Consider the following 21809-nt stretch of genomic DNA (forward strand, 5'->3'; position numbering starts at 1 on the left):
TCAAACAGGTGCCATTAATAAAGGTAACAGGTGGAGGACAGAGGAGCCTCTTGAAGAATAAGTTACAGTTCTGTGAGAGCCAGAAATCTTGCTTGTTTGTCGGTGACCAAATACTTGTTTTCCACCATAATTTGTAAATAAATTCATAAAAAAATCCAACAATGTGATTTTGGGGATTTTTTTTCTCATTTTGTCTGTCATAGTTGAAGTGTACCTATGATGAAAATTACAGGCCTCTCATCTTTTTAAGTGGGAGAACTTGCACTATTGGTGGCTGACTAAATACTTTTTTACCCCACTGTACATACAATCACTGTGGGGACGACATCATCGAATCCAGTGACTGATGTGGTGTACTCCTCAATGCCATCGGAAGAATCCCGGAACATATTCCAGTCTCTGCTAGCAAAACAGTCCTGTAGCTTAGTATCTGCTTCATCTGACCACTGACTCACTGGTGCTTCCTGCTTCAGTTTTAGCTTATAAGCAGGAATCAGGAGGATATAATTATGGTCAGATTTTCCAAATGGAGGGCAAGGGAGAGCTTTATACGCGTCTCTGTGTTTGGAGTAAAGGTGGTCTAGAGTTTTTTTCCCTCTGGTTGCATATTTAACATGCTGGTAGAGATTAGGTAAAACAGATTTAAGTTTCCCTGCATTAAAGTCCCCGGCCACTAGAAGTGGCAGCATCAGTCTGTGGTGTTATGTAGACAGCTACGAAAAATACTAATGAAAACTCTTTAGGTAGATTGTGTCGTCTACAGCTTATCAGGAGATATTCCACCTCAGGCAAGCAAAACCTTGAGACTTCCTTAGATGTCGTGCACCAGCTGTTGTTTACAAATAGACATAGACCGCCACCCCTTGTCTTACAATAGGCTGTTGTTTAATCCTGCCGATACAGTGTAAAACCTGCCAGCTGTATGTTCTTCATGTTGGCATTCAGCCACGACTCGAGGAAACATAAGATAATACAGTTTTGAATGTCCTGTTGGTAGTTTAATCTAGCTCGTAGGTCATCAATTTTATTTTCCAATGATTGCACCTTGTCCAATAGGAAAAATGGCAGTGGGGGTTTACTCGCTCGCCTACAAATTCTCAGAAGGCATCCCAACCTCCGCCCCCTTTTTCTCAGAAAGCAAATGATGGGGAATTGGGCCTGTTCCCGGGAAAGCAGTATAAACTCGTCAGATACGTTAAAGGAAAAATGTTCTTCCAACTCGTGGTGAGTAATCGTTGTTCTGTCCAGAAGTTATTTTCGGTCTTTAGAGCCGGTAGCAGCAACATTATGTACAAAATAAGTTTAAAAAAAGTTCAAAACATCGCAAGAAAACAAACAAAATAACACAGTTCATTAGGAGCACGTAAAATGTCAGCCATGCCATTCTTCTCCTGCATCTCTTCTTCTTATTGATGTCCTTGCAGAAATTTAACCACAAAGGCCTGATTCACACAGTCTCCTCTGAACAGTTGTGAATTGGGTCTGTGAAGCATTTATTTGGGCTGCACTTTGTGAGGCTGGTAACTCTAATGAACTTATCTTCTGCAATAGAGGTAACTCTTGGTCTTCCTTTCCAGTGGCGGTCCAAATGAGAGCCAATTTCATCATAGCGCTTGATGTTTTTTGTGACTGCACTTGAAGAAACTTTCAAAGTTATTGAAATGTTCCGGGTTGACTGACCTTCATGTCTTAAACTAATGATGGACTACCGTTTCTCTTCGCTTATTTGAGCTGTTCTTGCCATAATATGGACTTGGTCTTTTACTAAATAGGGTAATCTTCTGTATTCCACCCCTACCTTGTCACAACACAATGCATTAAGAAGGAAAGACATTTCACAAATGAACTTTTAACAAGGCACACCTGTTAATTGAAATGCATTCCAGGTGACTACCTCATGAATCTGGTTGAGAGAATGCCAAATGTGTGCAAAGCTGTCTTCAAAGAAAAGGGTGGCTACTTTGAAGAAGTATCCAACCTACAAATATATTCTGATTTGTTTAACACTTCTTTGGATACTACATGATTCCATGTGTATTATTTCATAGTTGTGATGTCTTCACAATTATTCTACAATGTAGAAAATAGTACAAATAAAGAAAAACCCTGGAATGAGTAGGTATGTCCAAACTTTTTGACTTGAACTGTATTTTTAAGAATTAAGCAGAATAAAACTGGCCCAGTAATTATGGCAAATGCCAGATGGGTTATTCCTTTAGTTTTCAAGCGTAGAGATAGATAGAGGACTTGAGTGGCCAAAAGTCTTTAGATTAAGTGTAGCTGAGTGGGGGATTGGGCTGATCTTCCTCATTGTCCCTGAAGCTCTTTCAAAAATGCATCTGAATCATTAGCAAGAAAAAATGCAACTGTTTGATCAAGAAAATGGATTGATCCCTTTTATTTTACAGGAAATTATTTGAAACAGAACTTATTGTATCCTTTTATCCTTTTACTCTGTCCCCAACCCCCCTGAAACACACGTACATGTCCACTGACATGCTAACAGAGCATTATAGGGTCAGTGACACAACAGTATCCCTGATTTGACTTTACTACAGTAAAATACATTTAAAGGAAATTCAAAGGAAATTTAAAGGAGAAACAAGAGATTAGGTTGATGATCAAAACAAATGTATAAGCATTCAGTTCTGGCAGATGTTCCTGTCAATCCTGGGATTCAAACCGGACCCTGTCCTGCTGCTGTACTTTCTAAAGTTATAATTGGTCCAAGTTTAGGTTCAGATTTTCAATGAGGAAAATCTTTCCGAACTTTCTTGATTTTTCTTCTTATAATTTTTGTAACACATGTCCTGATCTGTTCTTGGTCCTAATACCATATATGATAGGGTGTACCAGTGGTGGGAAAAGAATGGACTGTACTGATATTAATACATTAACCTCTGCCTGTTGTAAACAACAGAAAAAAGATGGCTTGCAGAGAAGTTGTTGAATATGTTCTAGTGAGGAGTACACACATTAAAAGCCTTCGTTCATTACTCCTTTGAGGCTTTCAAGCAAACAATATCTTTACATGAGAGCACAACTAACACCAAAGGTAAAACCACTAGACACTATATGATACATATACCATACAGGTTGATCAGCGCACTTTCAACACGAGAGCGTTTAACAACTGCTTAGTCATCACAAAAAGTTGTTGTACCAAGGCTAACAACATATTCACTTTAGAAGGAGTCATAATGCTATGATATTGAAATGGCTTAAAAATGGAGACATACCTGTCATAAGCCATTACTGCTAGGATAACGTAAGCAAACGTTACATATATATTGTAGAAATATTTTTGTACGGTGGGCCAAGAGAACAGAAGAGGCATAACGGGTTGGGGTGTAGGGTCGTCCCAAGGATCCCACTTAGCATCTATTTGAGCACAGCTTGAAGGTAGGGAGGGCCACTCCCCTTGATGCTCTGTAGTTATGCAGTTAACTAGCTAATATGACACAAAACATTCTGTGACAATACTTTACAATAATATTTGGGCTACAGAGAAATTATTCCAAAATGACAAATATCTGTACAGTCAATTATAGCAACTATAAGTAACAAAACACATAATTAAATGTTACAAAAATTACCACCAGGTTATGTTTTAGTGTGACGGCCTAGTAACTTTTTACAAGCCTGCCTGATATTAACCATCCTGATGCCATACATAATAGGATTGAAAAGTGGTGGACATATTGGAAAATAAACCAATAAAATAGTGTGAAGTATAGGTGGAAGATGTGCAGTGTCATATCTACCTTGTATAATCACAAATAAACAGCCAAATAAGTTCAGCAAAGAGGCTATATGTGGTATACAGGTGTTAAATGCTTTCTGTTTCGTCTCTTTTGAAGACTTTAAACATATTTGTAGAATTCTTACATATGAGTATATGGTAGGACATTTAGTACAAGAAAAAGAGAGCGCAGGGACAACAAGACCCCATATGTTATTCAGCGTAGTATTTGAACAGGCAAGCTTGACTATCGAGTAGTTGTCACAATACACCGTGTCTAGAATGTTACCACAAAATTGCAGTCGCAAACTCAGGGAGATAATGATGGCGTTGATGAAAAAAGAATACACTTGGGGCAGCAGAATTAAGCTAGAAATTATTTTAGGTGTCATAATATTGTTATACTGTAGAGGATAACAAATAGAGATGTACCTGTCATAGGACATAACTGCTAAATTACTAAATTCTGTTAGAGCACATGTGTACAACACATAAATCTGGAGATAACAATAAAGAAGGGAAATATCATGTGTGTCAGAGAGTAAGTAAAACATGAGAGCAGGAAACAAACCAGTGCTCCCATACAACTGATTAACAAACAAAGCACATAGAAACAGATACACAGGTTCATGAAGGCTTCTTTCAATGCAGATAACTCCAATAAGTAAAGTATTGGCAAGAATGATGACAAAATATAAAACAGTTACTACAGCAAAGTAGAAATATTTCAATTGTCCGATATCACCGTATGCAACAAGCCTAAAGACCTTAAAGTGAGTAGAGTTTTCCATGGTCCTGGGAGTTGGTAAAGATGTGCTGTCAATGTTTGAAGAAGAGGAGCAAATCCTCTATAGTACTGTAACTTCAATATAAGTTAAAACAATGAAATCACAAAGACCAGACGACCTAAATTGATAACATTGACCTGTTCATGTTACAGTGATACATTTTCCCATTGCTGTATATAGATAGCTATTCATTCTCCGGATATCATAATTCATAGCCTAAATCAAACAATATTATACTTTCCATCCTGCACTCATTATTTATGTATTAAAATGCTGAATATATTGATAAAATTGATGTAACGTTTAGACTGACCATTTCATGAAAAAAAAAGTGCCTGCCTCGGTGTCATATGCAAATAGTCCCCAATACATGGGGGAAATTTGATATTCCCGGTCAAGGAAACATATAGAGAAAAACAGATACCATTTTGTAACACAGGCCCTCCATGGGGCCGGTAGCCTAGTGATTAAGAGAATTGGGCCAGTAAAGGAAAGGTTGCTGGTTTAAATCCCCAAGCCAATTAGGTGAAAAATCTTTTGATGTGCCCTTCAGCAAGGCACTTAATCCTAATTGCTCACTCTGGATAGGAGCTTCCGCTAAATTACTTAAATGTAAATGTTCAAAATGCTTTCTTAAATTCTCTAGAAATACAGTAATTCATGGCTAGCTAGTTGGCGTTGCACTCTAGCGTTCAATCGGAGATGTTACCCTCTCTGAGACCAAGACTATGGCTTTCGTGGTAACAATGCTTCATGGGTGACGATTGTCGATGTGTTCAGAGGGTCCAACACTGTTGCACATGGTCAGAGGGACATTCTTAAATAAAGAGAGAAGTTTGGTAGGATAATGCAGCACATTAGAAGAAGACATCTTTAATGTTATTTTATTGAACCGGCTGTTTTAGTAGCCTCTGATCCTGTTAAAACAATATATGTGTTGGGACCCTCTAGCCTGGTAGTCTACACTAATCAGGGAAAACAGAATAACTCCGGACCCTGATTTCTAGCTATTGTCTAAAACCTAGGCCCAGATCTTTCCTGCTCAGGTAAATGTGAGGACCACATTTCACTCTGGGCTTCCCTAGGCCTGCAGTACACTTTCAGGGCTTATCGTCCCAGAGGAGATGACAGAAGTTGTTCCAAATGGCACACTTACAACTGTTTTTCATCATTTTTACAGGATGGATGGAATATATTGACCAATGTGTCTTATAAATACATAATGACCGTTCCTGGATTATTTTGGTCACACATACAGTGCCTTGCGAAAGTATTCGGCCCCCTTGAACTTTGCGACCTTTTGCCACATTTCAGGCTTCAAACATAAAGAAAACTGTATTGTTTTGTGAAGAATCAACAACAAGTGGGACACAATCATGAAGTGGAACGACATTTATTGGATATTTCAAACTTTTTTAACAAATCAAAAACTGAAAAATTGGGCGTGCAAATTTATTCAGCCCCCTTAAGTTAATACTTTGTAGCGCCACCTTTTGCTGCGATTACAGCTGTAAGTCGCTTGGGGTATGTCTCTATCAGTTTTGCACATCGAGAGACTGACATTTTTTCCCATTCCTCCTTGCAAAACAGCTCGAGCTCAGTGAGGTTGGATGGAGAGCATTTGTGAACAGCAGTTTTCAGTTCTTTCCACAGATTCTCGATTGGATTCAGGTCTGGACTTTGACTTGGCCATTCTAACACCTGGATATGTTTATTTTTGAACCATTCCATTGTAGATTTTGCTTTATGTTTTGGATCATTGTCTTGTTGGAAGACAAATCTCCGTCCCAGTCTCAGGTCTTTTGCAGACTCCATCAGGTTTTCTTCCAGAATGGTCCTGTATTTGGTTCCATCCATCTTCCCATCAATTTTAACCATCTTCCCTGTCCCTGCTGAATAGAAGCAGGCCCAAACCATGATGCTGCCACCACCATGTTTGACAGTGGGGATGGTGTGTTCAGGGTGATGAGCTGTGTTGCTTTTACGCCAAACATAACGTTTTTCATTGTTGCCAAAAAGTTCAATTTTGGTTTCATCTGACCAGAGCACCTTCTTCCACATGTTTTGTGTGTCTCCCAGGTGGCTTGTGGCAAACTTTAAACGACACTTTTTATGGATATCTTTAAGAAATGGCTTTCTTCTTGCCACTCTTCCATAAAGGCCAGATTTGTGCAATATATGACTGATTGTTGTCCTATGGACAGAGTCTCCCACCTCAGCTGTAGATCTCTGCAGTTCATCCAGAGTGATCATGGGCCTCTTGGCTGCATCTCTGATCAGTCTTCTCCTTGTATGAGCTGAAAGTTTAGAGGGACGGCCAGGTCTTGGTAGATTTGCAGTGGTCTGATACTCCTTCCATTTCAATATTATCGCTTGCACAGTGCTCCTTGGGATGTTTAAAGCTTGGGAAATCTTTTTGTGTCCAAATCCGGCTTTAAACTTCTTCACAACAGTATCTCGGACCTGCCTGGTGTGTTCCTTGTTCTTCATGATGCTCTCTGCGCTTTTAACGGACCTCTGAGACTATCACAGTGCAGGTGCATTTATACGGAGACTTGATTACACACAGGTGGATTGTATTTATCATCATTAGTCATTTAGGTCAACATTGGATCATTCAGAGATCCTCACTGAACTTCTGGAGAGAGTTTGCTGCACTGAAAGTAAAGGGGCTGAATAATTTTGCACGCCCAATTTTTCAGTTTTTGATTTGTTAAAAAAGTTTGAAATATCCAATAAATGTCGTTCCACTTCATGATTGTGTCCCACTTGTTGTTGATTCTTCACAAAAAAAAAAGTTTTATATCTTTATGTTTGAAGCCTGAAATGTGGCAAAAGGTCGCAAAGTTCAAGGGGGCCGAATACTTTCGCAAGGCACTGTATCTCACAGTGACCCTGGACAAACAAGATTCCTTATTTCAAAAACGGTATCTGGCCATCTGTCAGATAGCTGGCACACAGACTAGCACAGGCTGTTATAGCAGCAAAGGGGGACAAACTCCCTGTTAATGCCCATAGTTTTGGAATGAGATGTTCGAGCCGGTGTCCACATGCCTTTGGTCATGTTTATATATAGTCGTGGCCAAAAGTTTTGAGATTGACACAAATATTAATTTTCACAAAGTCTGCTGCCTCAGTGTCTTTAGATATTTTTGTCAGATGTTACTATGGAATACTGAGGTGTAATTCTAAGCATTTCATAAGTGTCAAAGGCCTTTATTGACAATTACATGAAGTTGATGCAAAGAGTTAATATTTGCAGTGTTGACCCTTCTTTTTCAAGACCTCTGCAATCCGCCCTGGCATGCTGTCAACTAACTTCTGGGCCACATCCTGATGGATGGCAGCCCATTCTTGCATAATCAATGCTTGGAGTGTGTCAGAATTTGTGGGGTTTTGTTTGTCCACCCGCCTCTTGAGGATTGACCACAAGTTCTCAATGGGATTAAGGTCTGGGGAGTTTCCTGGCCATGGACCCAAAATATCAATGTTTTGTTCCCTGAGCCACTTAGTTATCACTTTTGCCTTATGGCAAGGTGCTCCATCATGCTGGAAAACGCATTGTTCATCACCAAACTGTCCCTGGATGGTTGGGAGAAGTTGCTCTTGGAGGATGTGTTGGTACCATTCTTTATTCATGGCTGTGTTCTTAGGCAAAATTGTCAGTGAGACCACTCCCTTGGCTGAGAAGCAACAACCACACATGGTCTCAGGATGCTTTACTGTTGGCATGACACAGGACTGATGGTAGCACTCACCTTGTCTTCTCCTGGCAAGCTTTTTTCCGGATGCCCCAAACAATCGGGAAGGGGATTCATCAGAGAAAATGACTTTACCCCAGTCCTCAGCAGTCCAATCCCTGTACCTTTTGCAGAATATCAGTCTGTCCCTGATGTTTTTCCTGGAGAGACGTGGCTTCTTTGCTGCCCTTCTTGACACGAGGCCATCCTCCAAAATTCTTTGCCTCACTGTGCGTGCAGATGCACTCACACCTGCCTGCTGCCATTCCTGAGCAAGCTCTGTACTGGTGGTGCCTTGATCCCGCAGCTGAATCAACTTTAGGAGACGATGCTGGCGCTTGCTGGACTTTCTAGGGCACCTTGAAGCCTTCTTCACAACAATTGAACTGCTCTCCTTGAAGTTCTTGATGATCCGATAAATGGTTGATTTAGGTGCAATCTTCCTGGCAGCAATATCCTTGCCCTTTTTGTGCAAAGCAATGATGACGGCACGTGTTTCCTTGCACGTAACCATGGTTGACAGAGGAAGAACAATGATTCCAAGCACCACCCTCCTTTTGAAGCTTCCAGTCTGTTATTCAAACTCAATCAGCATAACAGAGTGATCTCCAGCCTTGTCCTCATCAACACTCCCACCTGTGTTAACGAGAGAATCACTGACATGATGTCTGCAGGGCTGAAATGTATTGGAAATGTTTTTTGGGATTCAGTTCATTTGCATGGCAAAGAGGGAATTTGCAATGAATCTGATCCCTCTTCATAAGATTCTAGAGTATATGCAAATTGCCATCATACAAACTGAGGCAGCAGACTTCGAGAAAATTAATATTTGTGTCATTCTCAAAACTTTTGGCCACGACTGTATATACAGTGGTTCCTCCTTTAAAAGTTGCGAGCTTACACCGCAGGGACCAAGTGTCAAGGCTTCATTGCTCAAGACCACCACAAGGCAGAGCACTCATTGTGCATTTGGGTCCCAAGGATTTTATATGACCAATCATATCGAGTGGTTCCACTGACAAATTTGACTAATTTGACGCAAGCTTTCTTCAATGAAGATGGCTGACAGAATATTATAGAGGAAGCAGATTTAAGTAGTTAGGTCATAACGAGTCAAGCTAAACATTTACAATTGAGAGGAATATGTTGGTTAATGTAGAGACAAATGATTGTGCATATAATTTGTCATAAAGTTAATTTACGAAAATAGCAATTTAGGAAGTTAACTGACTAGCTAACATTAGCCAGCTAGCTAGCTAGTGTTATGACATGAGTACAGTATGACATTGTAATTTGTGTTGTTTAATGTTTTAGAGACTCCTGAGAAAACTAGCAAACCAGGCTGTTGTCTTGGAAAACAGTGGATGTAAAGAATCTAGCTAGCTAAAGCATTTACTGCAAATTGAATGTAAAATTGTGTAAGTTAGCCTTGCCGCTCAATGCATCTGATGTAACATAGCTAACTATTTACTTGCTTATTGTGTAGTGGAGGATACACATAACTGCATGCCTATGGATGTGTAGCTAGCTACAGTAAGTAGCCAATCTGTGTATGCACCCCAAAACGTTAGGTTCCGAACTAATATTCATACCAATCTATGAACCTTAGCTATCATAGTTGTTGTATCAACTTCAAGTCTGAAAGGCATTAATGAAGCCTATGGATTGAATAGAATATAATAACTTTGTGCCAAGTATGCAAGTCCTATATGCATGTACTGTAGTTATAACCACGCATGAGACCCACATTGTAGCCTGTACAGTGAATATATTCACCGATCATGTACTCTTCCTTGGCAAATAAAGATGTGGTTCAGGTATGAATCTCTGAGACATTCTTTTTCTGTCATATCCAATACCAGGTGTGTCAAACTCCATTCTTTGAATGATGCTGTGTCTGCATTACAATTATACACTTCAACCGTGTTTACCACTCCTGCTCCTGGGACAACAATGTTTACACATTGTACCTATGCAATAGACTAGAAACATGATTTAACTCTACTGACTCCCCATCCCGCATGCGGGAGCGTAATCATCGCCTGACAATAATTAGCATAACGCAACGGACATAAATATCCCTAGAAAATATTCCTATTCATGAAAATCACAAATGAAATATATTGAGACACAGCTTAGCCTTTTGTTAATCACCCTGTCATCTCAGATTTTCAAAATATGCTTTACAGCCAAAGCTAGACAAGCATTTGTGTAAGTTTATCGATAGCCTAGCATAGAATTATGCCTTGCTAGCAGCAGGCAACCAAATCAGAAAAGCAATCAAATTAAATCGTTTACCTTTGATGAACTTTGGATGTTTTCACTCACGAGACTCCCAGGTAGATAGCCAAAGTTCATTTTTTCCCCAAACATTATTTTTGTAGGCGAAATAGCTCCGTTTGTTCTTCACGTTTGGCTGAGAAATCGCCCGGAAATTGCAGTCACAAAAACGGCAAAAAATATTCCAAATTAGCTCCATAATATCGACAGAAACATGGCAAACGTTGTTTATAATCAATCCTCAAGGTGTTTTTCTAATATCTATTCGATAATATATCCATCGGGACAATTCGTTTTTCAGTAGGACCGATTAGGGTAATGGCTACCTCTGAATTTTACGCGAGAGTCACCCTTGGAGACATCAGGTGACCACTTACGCAATGTAGCCGCCTACGGCTATTCTTCAACAGAAATGCGTAAAACTACGTCACAATGCTGTAGACACCTTGAGGAATACGTAGAAAGCATAAGCTCGTTGATAGGACATTCACAGCTCAATAGGGACTCATTGGAACGCTACACTTTCAAAATATGGGGCACTTCCGGATTAGATTTTTCTCAGGCTTTCGCCTGCAACATCAGTTCTGTTATACTCACAGACAATATCTTTACAGTTTTGGAAACGTTAGAGTGTTGTCTAACGTTTTTTTTCCAAAAGTGAAAATACTGCCCCTAGAGTAGCAACAGGTTTTAAGTAAAGGGTGATTTGTAATTCATATATACAGAAAGATAAAAATCGATGCATCTCTAACTCCCTTCATCTGCATTAATCTGAGGACAGAGGATAGCATTTCAATGAGACACGTAATTTCAACCAATGGAGAATGTGAAACACTATTTAAAGAAGTTCATTTCCTGGTGCTATAAATACATAATACATGCATTATAATTATCATAAATGTAATATTATATTATAAATACAAGTTCAATCTGTACTTCAATGCACATATGGTGTGCATTATAAAACGAGGAAGAAAGACGAGGTGGGGAGACAGGGGTAGAAGACAAAGGGAAAGAGGTAAGAACAGAGGCAGACAGCATATGATTAATGAATTACATTGCTACCCTAATATTATCTCAGTTCACTACAATTACAGTGTCTCTAGCGGTGTCTCCTAACCAGACTTGGGCCCCCAGTTAGCCCGAAGGTTATCTTAAGAGCGGGTGAGGTGGCGATGACGGGACTGGCTTCCTCTCTCACATCAAAACATACCTGCAGACAAGAGAGATGGATAGAGAGAGAGCATGATTAAGCCTTGTTTTTTTATTCTAACACAATCAGTCAACATAATCATCAGGAGGTGAAATGCAAAACTGACCTTGGATCATTAACTCTGGGACTACTACATCTCTACCTGTATTTCAATGTAAAGCATCTCTTTAATAATACTTCCTGTTGACCTGGCCTCTCGCCTATGATCATGCTGTGCCCTCTGTGTCAGCCAGTTCAGATGCGGGAGGGGTTCACCGACACAGCTGATATAACAGAGAGGATTTAGGGAGAAGGGGGAGAGGGATGAAGTGAAGGAGAGAGACTGTTATTGTGTGTGTGTTGTCTCACCTGGTATCCACACTAAGTGGCCCAAGATAACTTTATGCAGAAAAACAGACACATGAGGACAAACAATAGAAGATAATGTCATTTTTAGACATAAATACCACTTGAAGTTTGATGATGACTTGATCATTTGAATCAGCTGTGTAGTGCTAAGGCAAAAACAAAAATGTGCATAGGTGTTTGGAGAATTCTGATATGCCACAGCTGGTGAGGTGTCAGGTTTGCCTCTGTACTTAAAGGGTGATTATTCCAACTCTCTGTGAAATACTGCAGATCTGCCCGCAGACGAGGTAGCAACACATATCCCACACAGAAGAGGTGGATAAAATTCGACAGGTCAAGGTATCCTTCTTCCTCCAAACTGTGCATGTGAGACAGGTTCCATGTACATCAAGACAGGCAGAGAGGAAGAGAGAAAAATAACTCAGAACAGTTTAATTACCTTTGGTTATGGACACTTTTGCCAGCAATAAAGCTTCCACGGCCTGTTCCTCGGACAGTGAACATCTGGTAATGTCTACCTTTTCGACCCCTTGATCAGCTCGCACTCTGAAAGTTAAGAAAATAGCTTCTTATTTGTGGATATGAAAGCAATAACTGAGATATGACCCTTCAGTCTAAAGCAGCAGATGTCATTTTCAGGATACGTCAAAACAGCACAGAAAGCTTATCTTCTTATGGCTGGGGGCAGTATTGAGTAGCTTGGATGAATAAGGTGCCCAGAGTAAACTGCCTGCTACTCAGTCCCAGAAGCTAAGATATGCATATTAGTAGTAGTTTTGGATAGAAAACACTCTGAAGTTTCTAAAACTTTTTGAACGATGTCTGTGAGTATAACATAACTCAAATGGAAGGCAAAGACCTGAGAAGAAATCCAACCAGGAAGTGGGAAATCTGAGGTTTGTAGGTTTGTGCTGCTGCCATGTTGTGTTGCTACCATGCTGTGTTGTCAGGTGTTGCTGCCATGCTGTTGTCTTGGGTCTCTCTTTATGTAGTGTTGTGTTGTCTCTCTTGTTGTGATGTGTGTTTTGTCCTATATTTTTATTTAATTAATTTGTATTTTTCATCCCAGCCCCGTCCCTGCAGGAGGCCTTTTGCCTTTTGGTAGGCCGTCATTGGAAAAAAAAAATTGTTCTTAACTGACTTGCCAATTTTTTTTAAAGTTCAAATTAAATAAATATTGAACTGTATTTGGGGAGTTTCTCCCATTCTCTGCAGATCCTTTCAAGCTCTGTCAGGTTGGATGGGGAGCATTCCAGCAAAGCAATTCAGGTCTCTCCAAAGATGTTCGATCGGGTTCGGGCTCTGGCTAGGCCACTCAAGGAATTTCAGAGACTTGTGTCGAAGCCACTCCTGCATGTCTTAGGGTCATTCTCCTGTTGGAAGGTGAACCTTTGCCCAAGTCTGAGATCCTGAGAGCTCTGGAGCAGGTTTTCATCAAGGATGAAAACTACTACTTTGATCCGTTTATAATTCCCTCTATCCTGACTAGTCTCCCAGTCTCTGCCACAGGAAAACTGTGCCTTCCTCTCTCATCTCTCATAGGCCTGGAATCTAACTAATAATTAAATAGTGCAAAGTATAGGTGGAAGATGTGCAGTATCATATCTGTTTTGTGGTATCACAAATAACCAGCCAGAGGAGACGTTCAACAAAGATGCTACTGTATGTGTAAAAAATATATAAATATTTCCTGAGCTTTCTTATATCTCCTGGATATAGGACAGACACTTCAAAACCGTATTCCTTATTATATATTTTTTTAGTCTTTTTTGCTATTTCTGAATGTGTTACTCAATGCGTTTGTCACGCCCGGACCATAGAGAGCCCTTGGTGTAGTAGGTCAGGGCGTGACTAAGGGGTGTTCTAGTATGTTGGTGCTAATATGGTTCCCAATTAGAGGCAGCTGTTTATCATTGCCTCTGATTGGGGATCATATTTAGGTCACCGTTTCCCCACCTGTGTCTTGTGGGATAATGTTTGTGTTTAGTTGCCTGTATGCACGTCATAACTTCATGTTTTTCGTTATTGTTTTGTTTGTTTCACGGAGATTAAAAATATGTGGAACTATGCTCAGCTGCGCCTTGGTCCGCTCATTATTATGAATGTGACAGTGTTTCGGTAAAATTCTAAATCAAATATCTAAATGATCCATGGTATGACCATCTAAAATCAATTCCTATTGTCAGCTTATTGTGCATAGAACATTTGTCACGTAAGAGAGGATCATGGCCAGCTGGTTAGAAAGATGGTTCTAGACTGAATGTATGTGATAGTCATTGCTTAACAATATGAGTAGTGTAGGTAAAAGATTAAGTGAAAACCTATTGCACGATTGCTCTCCACAAGGTGGGTTGGGCATGAAATTACAGCAGGCTGTTCAATACTGAGCCATGCTTACTGACAAGTATGGTGGATTGGTACAGGGCAATTCCACGATAACAGAGTGATAAAATTTACAGAACAAAAATATAAATGCAACATGTAAAGTGTTTGTCCCATATTTCATGAGCTGAAATTGAATATCAAAGAAATGTTCGATATGCACAAAAAAGCGTATTTATCTCAAATGTTGTACACAAATTTGTTTACATCCCTGTTAGTGAGCATTTCTCCTTTGCAATATAATCCGTCCACCTGACGTGGGGCATTTCAAGAATCCTGACCCCTCCTGTCTCAGCCTCCAGTATTTATGCTGCAGTAGTTTATGTGTCGGGGGGCTGGGGTCAGTTTGTTATATCTGGAGTACTTCTCCTGTCCTATTCGGTGTCCTGTGTGAATCTAAGTGTGCGTTCTCTATTTCTCTCCTTCTCTCTTTCTTTCTCTCTCTCGGAGGACCTGAGCCCTAGGACCATGCCCCAGGACTACCTGACATGATGACTCCTTGCTGTCCCCAGTCCACCTGGCCATGCTGCTGTTCCAGTTTCAACTGACCTGAGCCCTAGGACCATGCCCCAGGACTACCTGACATGATGACTCCTTGCTGTCCCCAGTCCACCTGGCCATGCTGCTGCTCCAGTTTCAACTTCCACCTGACTGTGCTGCTGCTCCAGTTTCAACTGTTCTGCATTATTATTATTCGACCATGCTGGTCATTTATGAACATTTGAACATCTTGGCCATGTTCTGTTATAATCTCCACCCGGCACAGCCAGAAGAGGACTGGCCACCCCACATAGCCTGGTTCCTCTCTAGGTTTCTTCCTAGGTTTTGGCCTTTCTAGGGAGTTTTTCCTAGCCACCGTGCTTCTACACCTGCATTGCTTGCTGTTTGGGGTTTTAGGCTGGGTTTCTGTACAGCACTTTGAGATATCAGCTGATGTACGAAGGGCTATATAAATAAATTTGATTTGATTTGATTAAACAGCATGATCATTACACAGGTGCACCTTGTGCTGGGGGCAATAAAAGGCCACTTTAAAATGTGCAGTTTTGTCACACAACACAATGCCACAGATGTCTCAAGTTTTGAGTGAGCGTACGATTGGCATGCTGACTGCAGGAATGTCCACCAGAGGTTTTGCCAGAGAATTGAATGTTAATTTCTCTACCATAAGCAGCCTCCAATGTAATTTTAGAGAATTTTGCAGTACATCCAACCAACCTCACAACCACAGACTACGTGTAGCCATGCAAGCCCAGGACCTCCACAACTGGTTTCTACACCTGCGGGATTGTCTGAGACCAGCTACTCGGACAGCTGATGAAACTGTGTATACATAACCAAATAATTTTTGCCACTGTCATAATCAGTCTCAGGGAAGCTCACTAGGGTCTTGACCTGACTGCAGTACGGCATCGTAACTGACTACAGTAGGCAAAGGCTCACCTTCCATGGCCACTGGCATGCTGGAGAAGTGTGCACCTCACCTATTAATCTGTTTCAACTATCCTGGGCAGTATGGCGTCGTGTGGGCAAGTGGTTTGTTGATGTCAATATTGTGAACAGAAACTTCACACAGCCTTTGAGGAGAAGTGGGACAACATTCCACAATCAACAGTCTGATCAACTCAACTCTATATGAAGTGTCACGCTGCATGAGGCAAATGGTGGTTACACCAGATACTGACTGGTTCTGATCCACGCCACTACCTTTTCTTTAAAAGGAATCTGAGACCAACAGATGCATATCTGTGTTCCCAGTCATGTGAAATCCATAGATAAAGGGCATAATGAATTTATTTCAATGGACAGTAAAAAAATTCTAAACTGAGCAATTTATATATTTTTTCAGTGTATATGTCAAACAATTGTTAAAAGTAGTCCTTGTGCATGTTGTATTGTTTAGTTGTATGTGTAACGTAGACACAGGGAGTCTGGAAGCAAGTGCAGTGTGAGTTTAATGAAAACTAACAAGAGCAGCGTCTAAAAGGAAAACAAAACTACCTGATAACTGAAAGAACAGAGTGCTAGATAAATGGTAAGTAGTCAGGGAAGGTAGCCTAGTGGTTAGAGCGTTGGGCCAGTAACCGAAAGGTTGCTAGATCGAATTCCTGAGCTGACAAGGTAAAAATCTGTCTTTTTGCCCCTGAACAAGGCAGTTAACCCACTGTTCCTAGGCCGTGATTGTAAATAAGAATGTATTATTAACTGACTTGACTAGTTAAATTAAAACAAAAATTAATGTGATAAAGTGCAGGTGTGAGTAATTAAGGGTTGCCAGGACCGGTGGTTAGTTGACCGGTGATCTCGAGTGCCGCAGAGAAGTAGACGTGACACTACCACCCACCCCCAACAAGCGGCTCCAGCTGTGGGACAACACCAGCCAGGGGGACAGCCCAGAGAGCCAGACACGATCACCAGGATGGAACACGGGAGCCTCACTGCGGTGGTGATCCGCCTGCTGCTCCTGACGGCATTGTTCCATGCCTCTTCTGTGTGCCTGAACCACTTGTCTGGCTCAGAGTCCACAGAGCCAGGGCTGGCTGATAACCCAAAACACACTGGAAAGGAGTCAGCCCGGTGGAGAAGTGTTGCAATGAATTCTGGGCGTATTCTGCCCAAGGAAGGAAATCAGGCCCACTCCCCCTGCTGGTCCTGGCAGTGGCTCCTCAGGAATCTCCCCCAGCTCCTGGTTCATCCTCTCCACCTGCCCGTTAGATTGAGTCCGGTATGTGGAAGTGAGGCTGACCGTGACCCCAGCTTCTCCATGAAGTCTTTCCAAACACATGATGTGGATTGGGGGCCAAGGTCAGAAACGATGTCCACCGGAAGGCCACAGTGCCTGAAGACCTGCTGGAACAGTGCCTCAGCAACCTGGAGAGCAGTAGGTAGACCAGAGAGAGGGATAAAAACAGCAGGATTTAGAGAATCAGTCAACCACCAGAATATTGGTAAAACCATCAGAAAGGGTAAGATCCGTTACAAAGTTTATGGACAGATGTGACCAAGGCCGCTGAGGCACAGGAAGGGGAAGTAGTTTCCCTGGTGGAGTGTGCCGGGGAGATTGAGTACATGAGTTGACATAGTGGGCAAAGTCCTGCACTAAAGTGGGCCACCAGTATTTATCAGAAAAGGATTGGATGGTGCGGGTGATACCTGGGTGTCCAGTCACAAGGGCTGTGGGCGCCCAGGTCAACAGCCAATCTCTCAGTGGGGACGTAGTTGCGCTCTGGAGGGCAGGTGACAGGAACAGATTTGCTTTGCAGTTCATGACATACACCAGTGCGCCTGGCACCTACTACCATACCCAGTTCAAAAGCATTTAAATGTTGTGCATTGCCCATTTACCCTCTGAAGTGTGCTACAATCACTCTATCCTTGGAATATTTGTAAATCCCTTTCCCAGAAGAGTGCGATTGATACCAAGAAATTAGGGGCCATTTAACCTTGCAACAGTTTTGCCAGATTATACCTTTTAATTTAGTTGTCTTCTGATATCAGGAAGTCGCCCTGTTGTGTAACATGTAACGAACCTCTCATATCAATGATTTTATGTGGATTACACTTTCTAAAAACTGCCCTTCGAATTATCTGGAGGTTAAGTCCATATATGACAGGGTTTAAGACAGGTGGTATAACAAGGAATTGTACACCCATTGCATTATGCATATTTAGCGTAATATTAACATCACTATTCCCCCCTAGCAAAATGTCAAACAGGGTCACTAATGAAAATAACCATTGTCAATAAATGTGGCACACATGTCTGTGTGAACTTAATCCTTCCCTCAGCTGACTTTACACAAGTATAAGGGCACAGACCCAGATGCAGACAAGGGAGACAGAAGGTTTGAGTCTGATATTTCTTCAAATCCAAGGTGCAGGCAAGAGAACGGTCATGGACAGGCAAAGAATCATAACAAGGTCAGAGTCCAGGAGGTACAGGGTGGCAGGCAGGCTCGAGGTCAGGGCTAGCAGTATGGTCAGGCAGGCAGGCTCGAGGTCAGGGCTAGCAGTATGGTCAGGCAGGCAGGTTCAGATTCTAAAACATTTCTGAAGCATTGAAGGTCCCCAACATCACAGTGGCCTCCATTATTCCTAAATGGAAGAAGTTTGTAACCACCAAGACTCTTCCTAGAGCTGGCCGCCCGGCCAAACTGAACAAAAGGGCTTTGGTCATGGAGGTGACCAAGAACCCGATGGTCACTCCGCAGAGCTCCAGAGTGCCTCTGTGGAGATGGGAGAACCTTCCAGAAGTACAACCATCTCTGCAGCACTCCACCAATCAGGCCTTTATTGTAGAGCGGCCAGACGAAAGCTACTCAGTAAAAGGCACATGATAGCCCGCTTGGAGTTTGCCAAAAGGCACCTAAAGGACTCTCAACAGATATGAAAATGCATGTTTATCAGTGAGAGGATGAGACACAAGATCAATGTTAAAGTCCGTGCTTCAACAATGGGGTGAAATTAAGGCCTAGATTCAACCAGATCAAGCGTTAACCGGCGATAGCCGACACCCACATACAGAAGTCGGAAGTTTACATACACTTAGGTTGGAGTCATTAAGAAGTATTTCAAAGTATTTTTACTTAAGTCGTTTTTTGGGTATCTATGCTTTACTTTTTATATTTTTGACAACTTCTGCATTTACTCCACTACATTCCTAAAGCAAATAATGTACTTTTTACTCCATATATTTTCCCTGAACCCAAAAGTACTCATTACATTTTGAATTCTTAACAGGACAGGAAAATGGTCCAATACCCACACTTATCAAGAGAACATCCCTGTTCATCCCAATTGCCTCTGATTTGGCAGACTCACTAAACACAAATGCTTCATGTGTAAATTATGTCTTAGTGTTGTAGTGTGCCGTTGACTATCCGTAAATGTAAAAAACAAAAATGGTTTGCCTAATATAAAGAATTTTAAATAATTTATACTTTTACTTTTGATACTTAAGTATATTTAAAATCAAATACGTTTAGTATTTTACTCAAGTAATATTTTACTGGGTGACTTTCATTTTAACTTGAGTCGTTTTCTGTTAAGGTATCTTTACCTTTACTCAAGTATGACAATTGGGTACTTTTTCCACCAATGGACAGGTGTGTGCCTTTCCAAATTATTTCCAAGTCATGTCCAATCAATAGACTCCAATCAAGTTGTAGAAACATCTCAAAGATGATCAATGGAAACAGGATGCACCTGTGCTCAATTTCGAGTCTCATAGCAAAGGGATTGAATACTTCTTTTTTTTATACATTTGCAAAAATTTCTAAAAACATTGTTTTTTTCCATTTTGGGGTATTGTGTGTAGATTGATGAGGGGGAAAACATTTAATCAATTTTAGAATAAGGCTGTAACCTAACAAAATGTGGAAAAAGTCAAGGGGTCTGAATACTTTCCAAATGCACTGTATATAAAGTTGGCTACATACAGCTAATTTGAGTTTTTTGGTCAAGGTAACAAGATGGCTCCATGAAGCCAAACACCTGAATCTCAGTCATTGACAACAAATAAGAGGGGCAAAGTTATTCCACACGACATCCATGAAAAATAATTCTGACGAAGGCCATTGACTGCTAGAACATCATTATTTTAATATTTAGATCAAATAAAGCAAAGAATTTAATTGTGAGCGAGATTTGCACCTTTTCCTTCTTTATGTCCATGAAAAATTACAAATGAAAATTGTCAATATAGCTTTATAGATCAACAAGAAAGATATGTTGATACACACAAGCGCATCACCACAATACATTTAGATTAGGGCAGCAACTTTCCAGTTGAACATCTGTGCAACTCTATTCCGAATCTGAGTGAGTTTCATCCCGTATATGATAGGGTTCACCAGAGGAGGCACAACTAGGAACTCCACCGCCATGATATTCCGCAGGGCCAGCAGGCTGGTGTTGCTGCCGTAGCGAGCGTACATCACATCGAAGGTGAGGGATATGGTGAAGTTCGTGAGGGTGATCAGATGAGGCAGACAGGTCTGCATGAACTTCTTCCTCTGCACACGGGAACGCAAGGACGCTTTGATGATGTTCATGTAGGATATCAGGATGAGTATTGTTTGAGAAACATGCGAAAACGTGAGAATGAAGCCGTAGAGGTTGTTCAGAGTGGTGTCAACGCATGAGAGCTTCACGACCGCCCAGTTTGAGCAGTAGAGTTTATCGATGTCGAGGCCACAGAGGGGTAACCTAGCTGTTAGTCCCATCCCAATGCTACTTTCTAGCCATGAGAAAAGCCACGTAAGAAGAAGCAGTGTCCACACTTTTCGAGTAGTCATGATAGAGTGGTATTGTAACGGTTTACAGATGGCAACATACCTGTCATATGCCATCACTGTCAAGCTGGTGAATTCACAGAAAGCAAAGGAGTAGATTACCAATATCTGGGTCATGCACCCAGGGTATGTTATCACATGAGAGTCAAATAAAAGGTCATAAAGTATCTTTGGGTAGAAAGCTGAAGCCCCATAGATACCATTAATACACAGATTACAGAGAAATAAATACATAGGTTCATGCAACATTTTCTCCAGAAAAATGGTAACGATCAGTATCAGATTTACAAAAATGGTGAAGATGTATAGGATGAGAGTTAATGAGAAGTAGATGTGTTTGTTTGTCTGTGTCACGTTCAGTCCATGCAGCACAAACACTATCTGCTGGGAGGAGTTGAACTCCATTGTCATTGACAGCAGGCACACATGGCTAGTGTACACAGGACCTGAGAATGTTCAGTTTATCCAAGTTTTGTTGGTTGGTCTATTTAAAAAAACAATTTGATTACATTTTAACAGTAACTGCCACCCATACAGCAGTCTGTCAGCCTCTCAACGATGATAGCTCTCCTTCAAACAATGTTGTTGGTATTCAGATGTCAAACAAGTCAACCCAAAACCACCCAGCTTCAGCAGCCACCTACATTACCATGCAGTGAGCACACAGACCAGTATTCAACCTGTATCACATTCTGGTGAGCATGAAGCATTATATATACATTTTTTAATGATCTTCACAGATCTTCACTTAATTTAACTCAAAGTTAGAGAGTAATCCTAAACAATATTTAACTGAATTAGTTAGATGATTAATCGAAACAAAGTAAGTATTTTCAAAGTCTTCAAAGTAGGTTCTCCTTGAAGATGATCATTGGTATGGTCTGTGTATTTGTATGGTCTCTGTATCTCTCTTCTGAGGGCCAGAGCAGATCACCTCCACCTGAGCAGACCAGATCATACCTACAGTAGGTATGACACTTCTCCACTCTCCGCACCACTCCTTTATGGGGCAGTATCTGAGTA

At 41.1% G+C, this 21809-nt stretch overlaps 2 protein-coding genes across 2 annotated transcripts; both read right to left on the reverse strand.

The window, feature by feature from the left end:
* Nucleotides 1–2618: 2618 nt before the first annotated feature.
* Nucleotides 2619–4675, reverse strand: LOC112267586 (olfactory receptor 11A1-like). Its single transcript, XM_024445791.2, has one exon. It carries the CDS (start codon nt 4531–4533, stop codon nt 3604–3606), a length of 930 nt encoding a protein of 309 aa, XP_024301559.1. The 5' UTR covers nt 4534–4675; the 3' UTR covers nt 2619–3603.
* Nucleotides 4676–19886: 15211 nt separating this feature from the next.
* On the reverse strand, nt 19887–21552 carry LOC112267587 (olfactory receptor 4S1-like). The gene has a single exon (XM_024445792.2). The coding sequence runs from the start codon at nt 21195–21197 to the stop codon at nt 20256–20258; it is 942 nt and encodes a 313-aa protein (XP_024301560.1). The 5' UTR covers nt 21198–21552; the 3' UTR covers nt 19887–20255.
* Nucleotides 21553–21809: the final 257 nt, after the last annotated feature.

Source organism: Oncorhynchus tshawytscha, linkage group LG14 (genome assembly GCF_018296145.1).
Source record: "Oncorhynchus tshawytscha isolate Ot180627B linkage group LG14, Otsh_v2.0, whole genome shotgun sequence".
NCBI classification, from domain to species: domain Eukaryota; kingdom Metazoa; phylum Chordata; class Actinopteri; order Salmoniformes; family Salmonidae; genus Oncorhynchus; species Oncorhynchus tshawytscha.

Excerpts from the sequence above, each read along its gene's own strand:
- LOC112267586 (XM_024445791.2), bottom strand. The coding sequence starts at position 4,533 with ATGGAAAACTCTACTCACTTTAAGGTCTTTAGGCTTGTTGCATACGGT.
- LOC112267587 (XM_024445792.2), bottom strand. The coding sequence starts at position 21,197 with ATGACAATGGAGTTCAACTCCTCCCAGCAGATAGTGTTTGTGCTGCAT.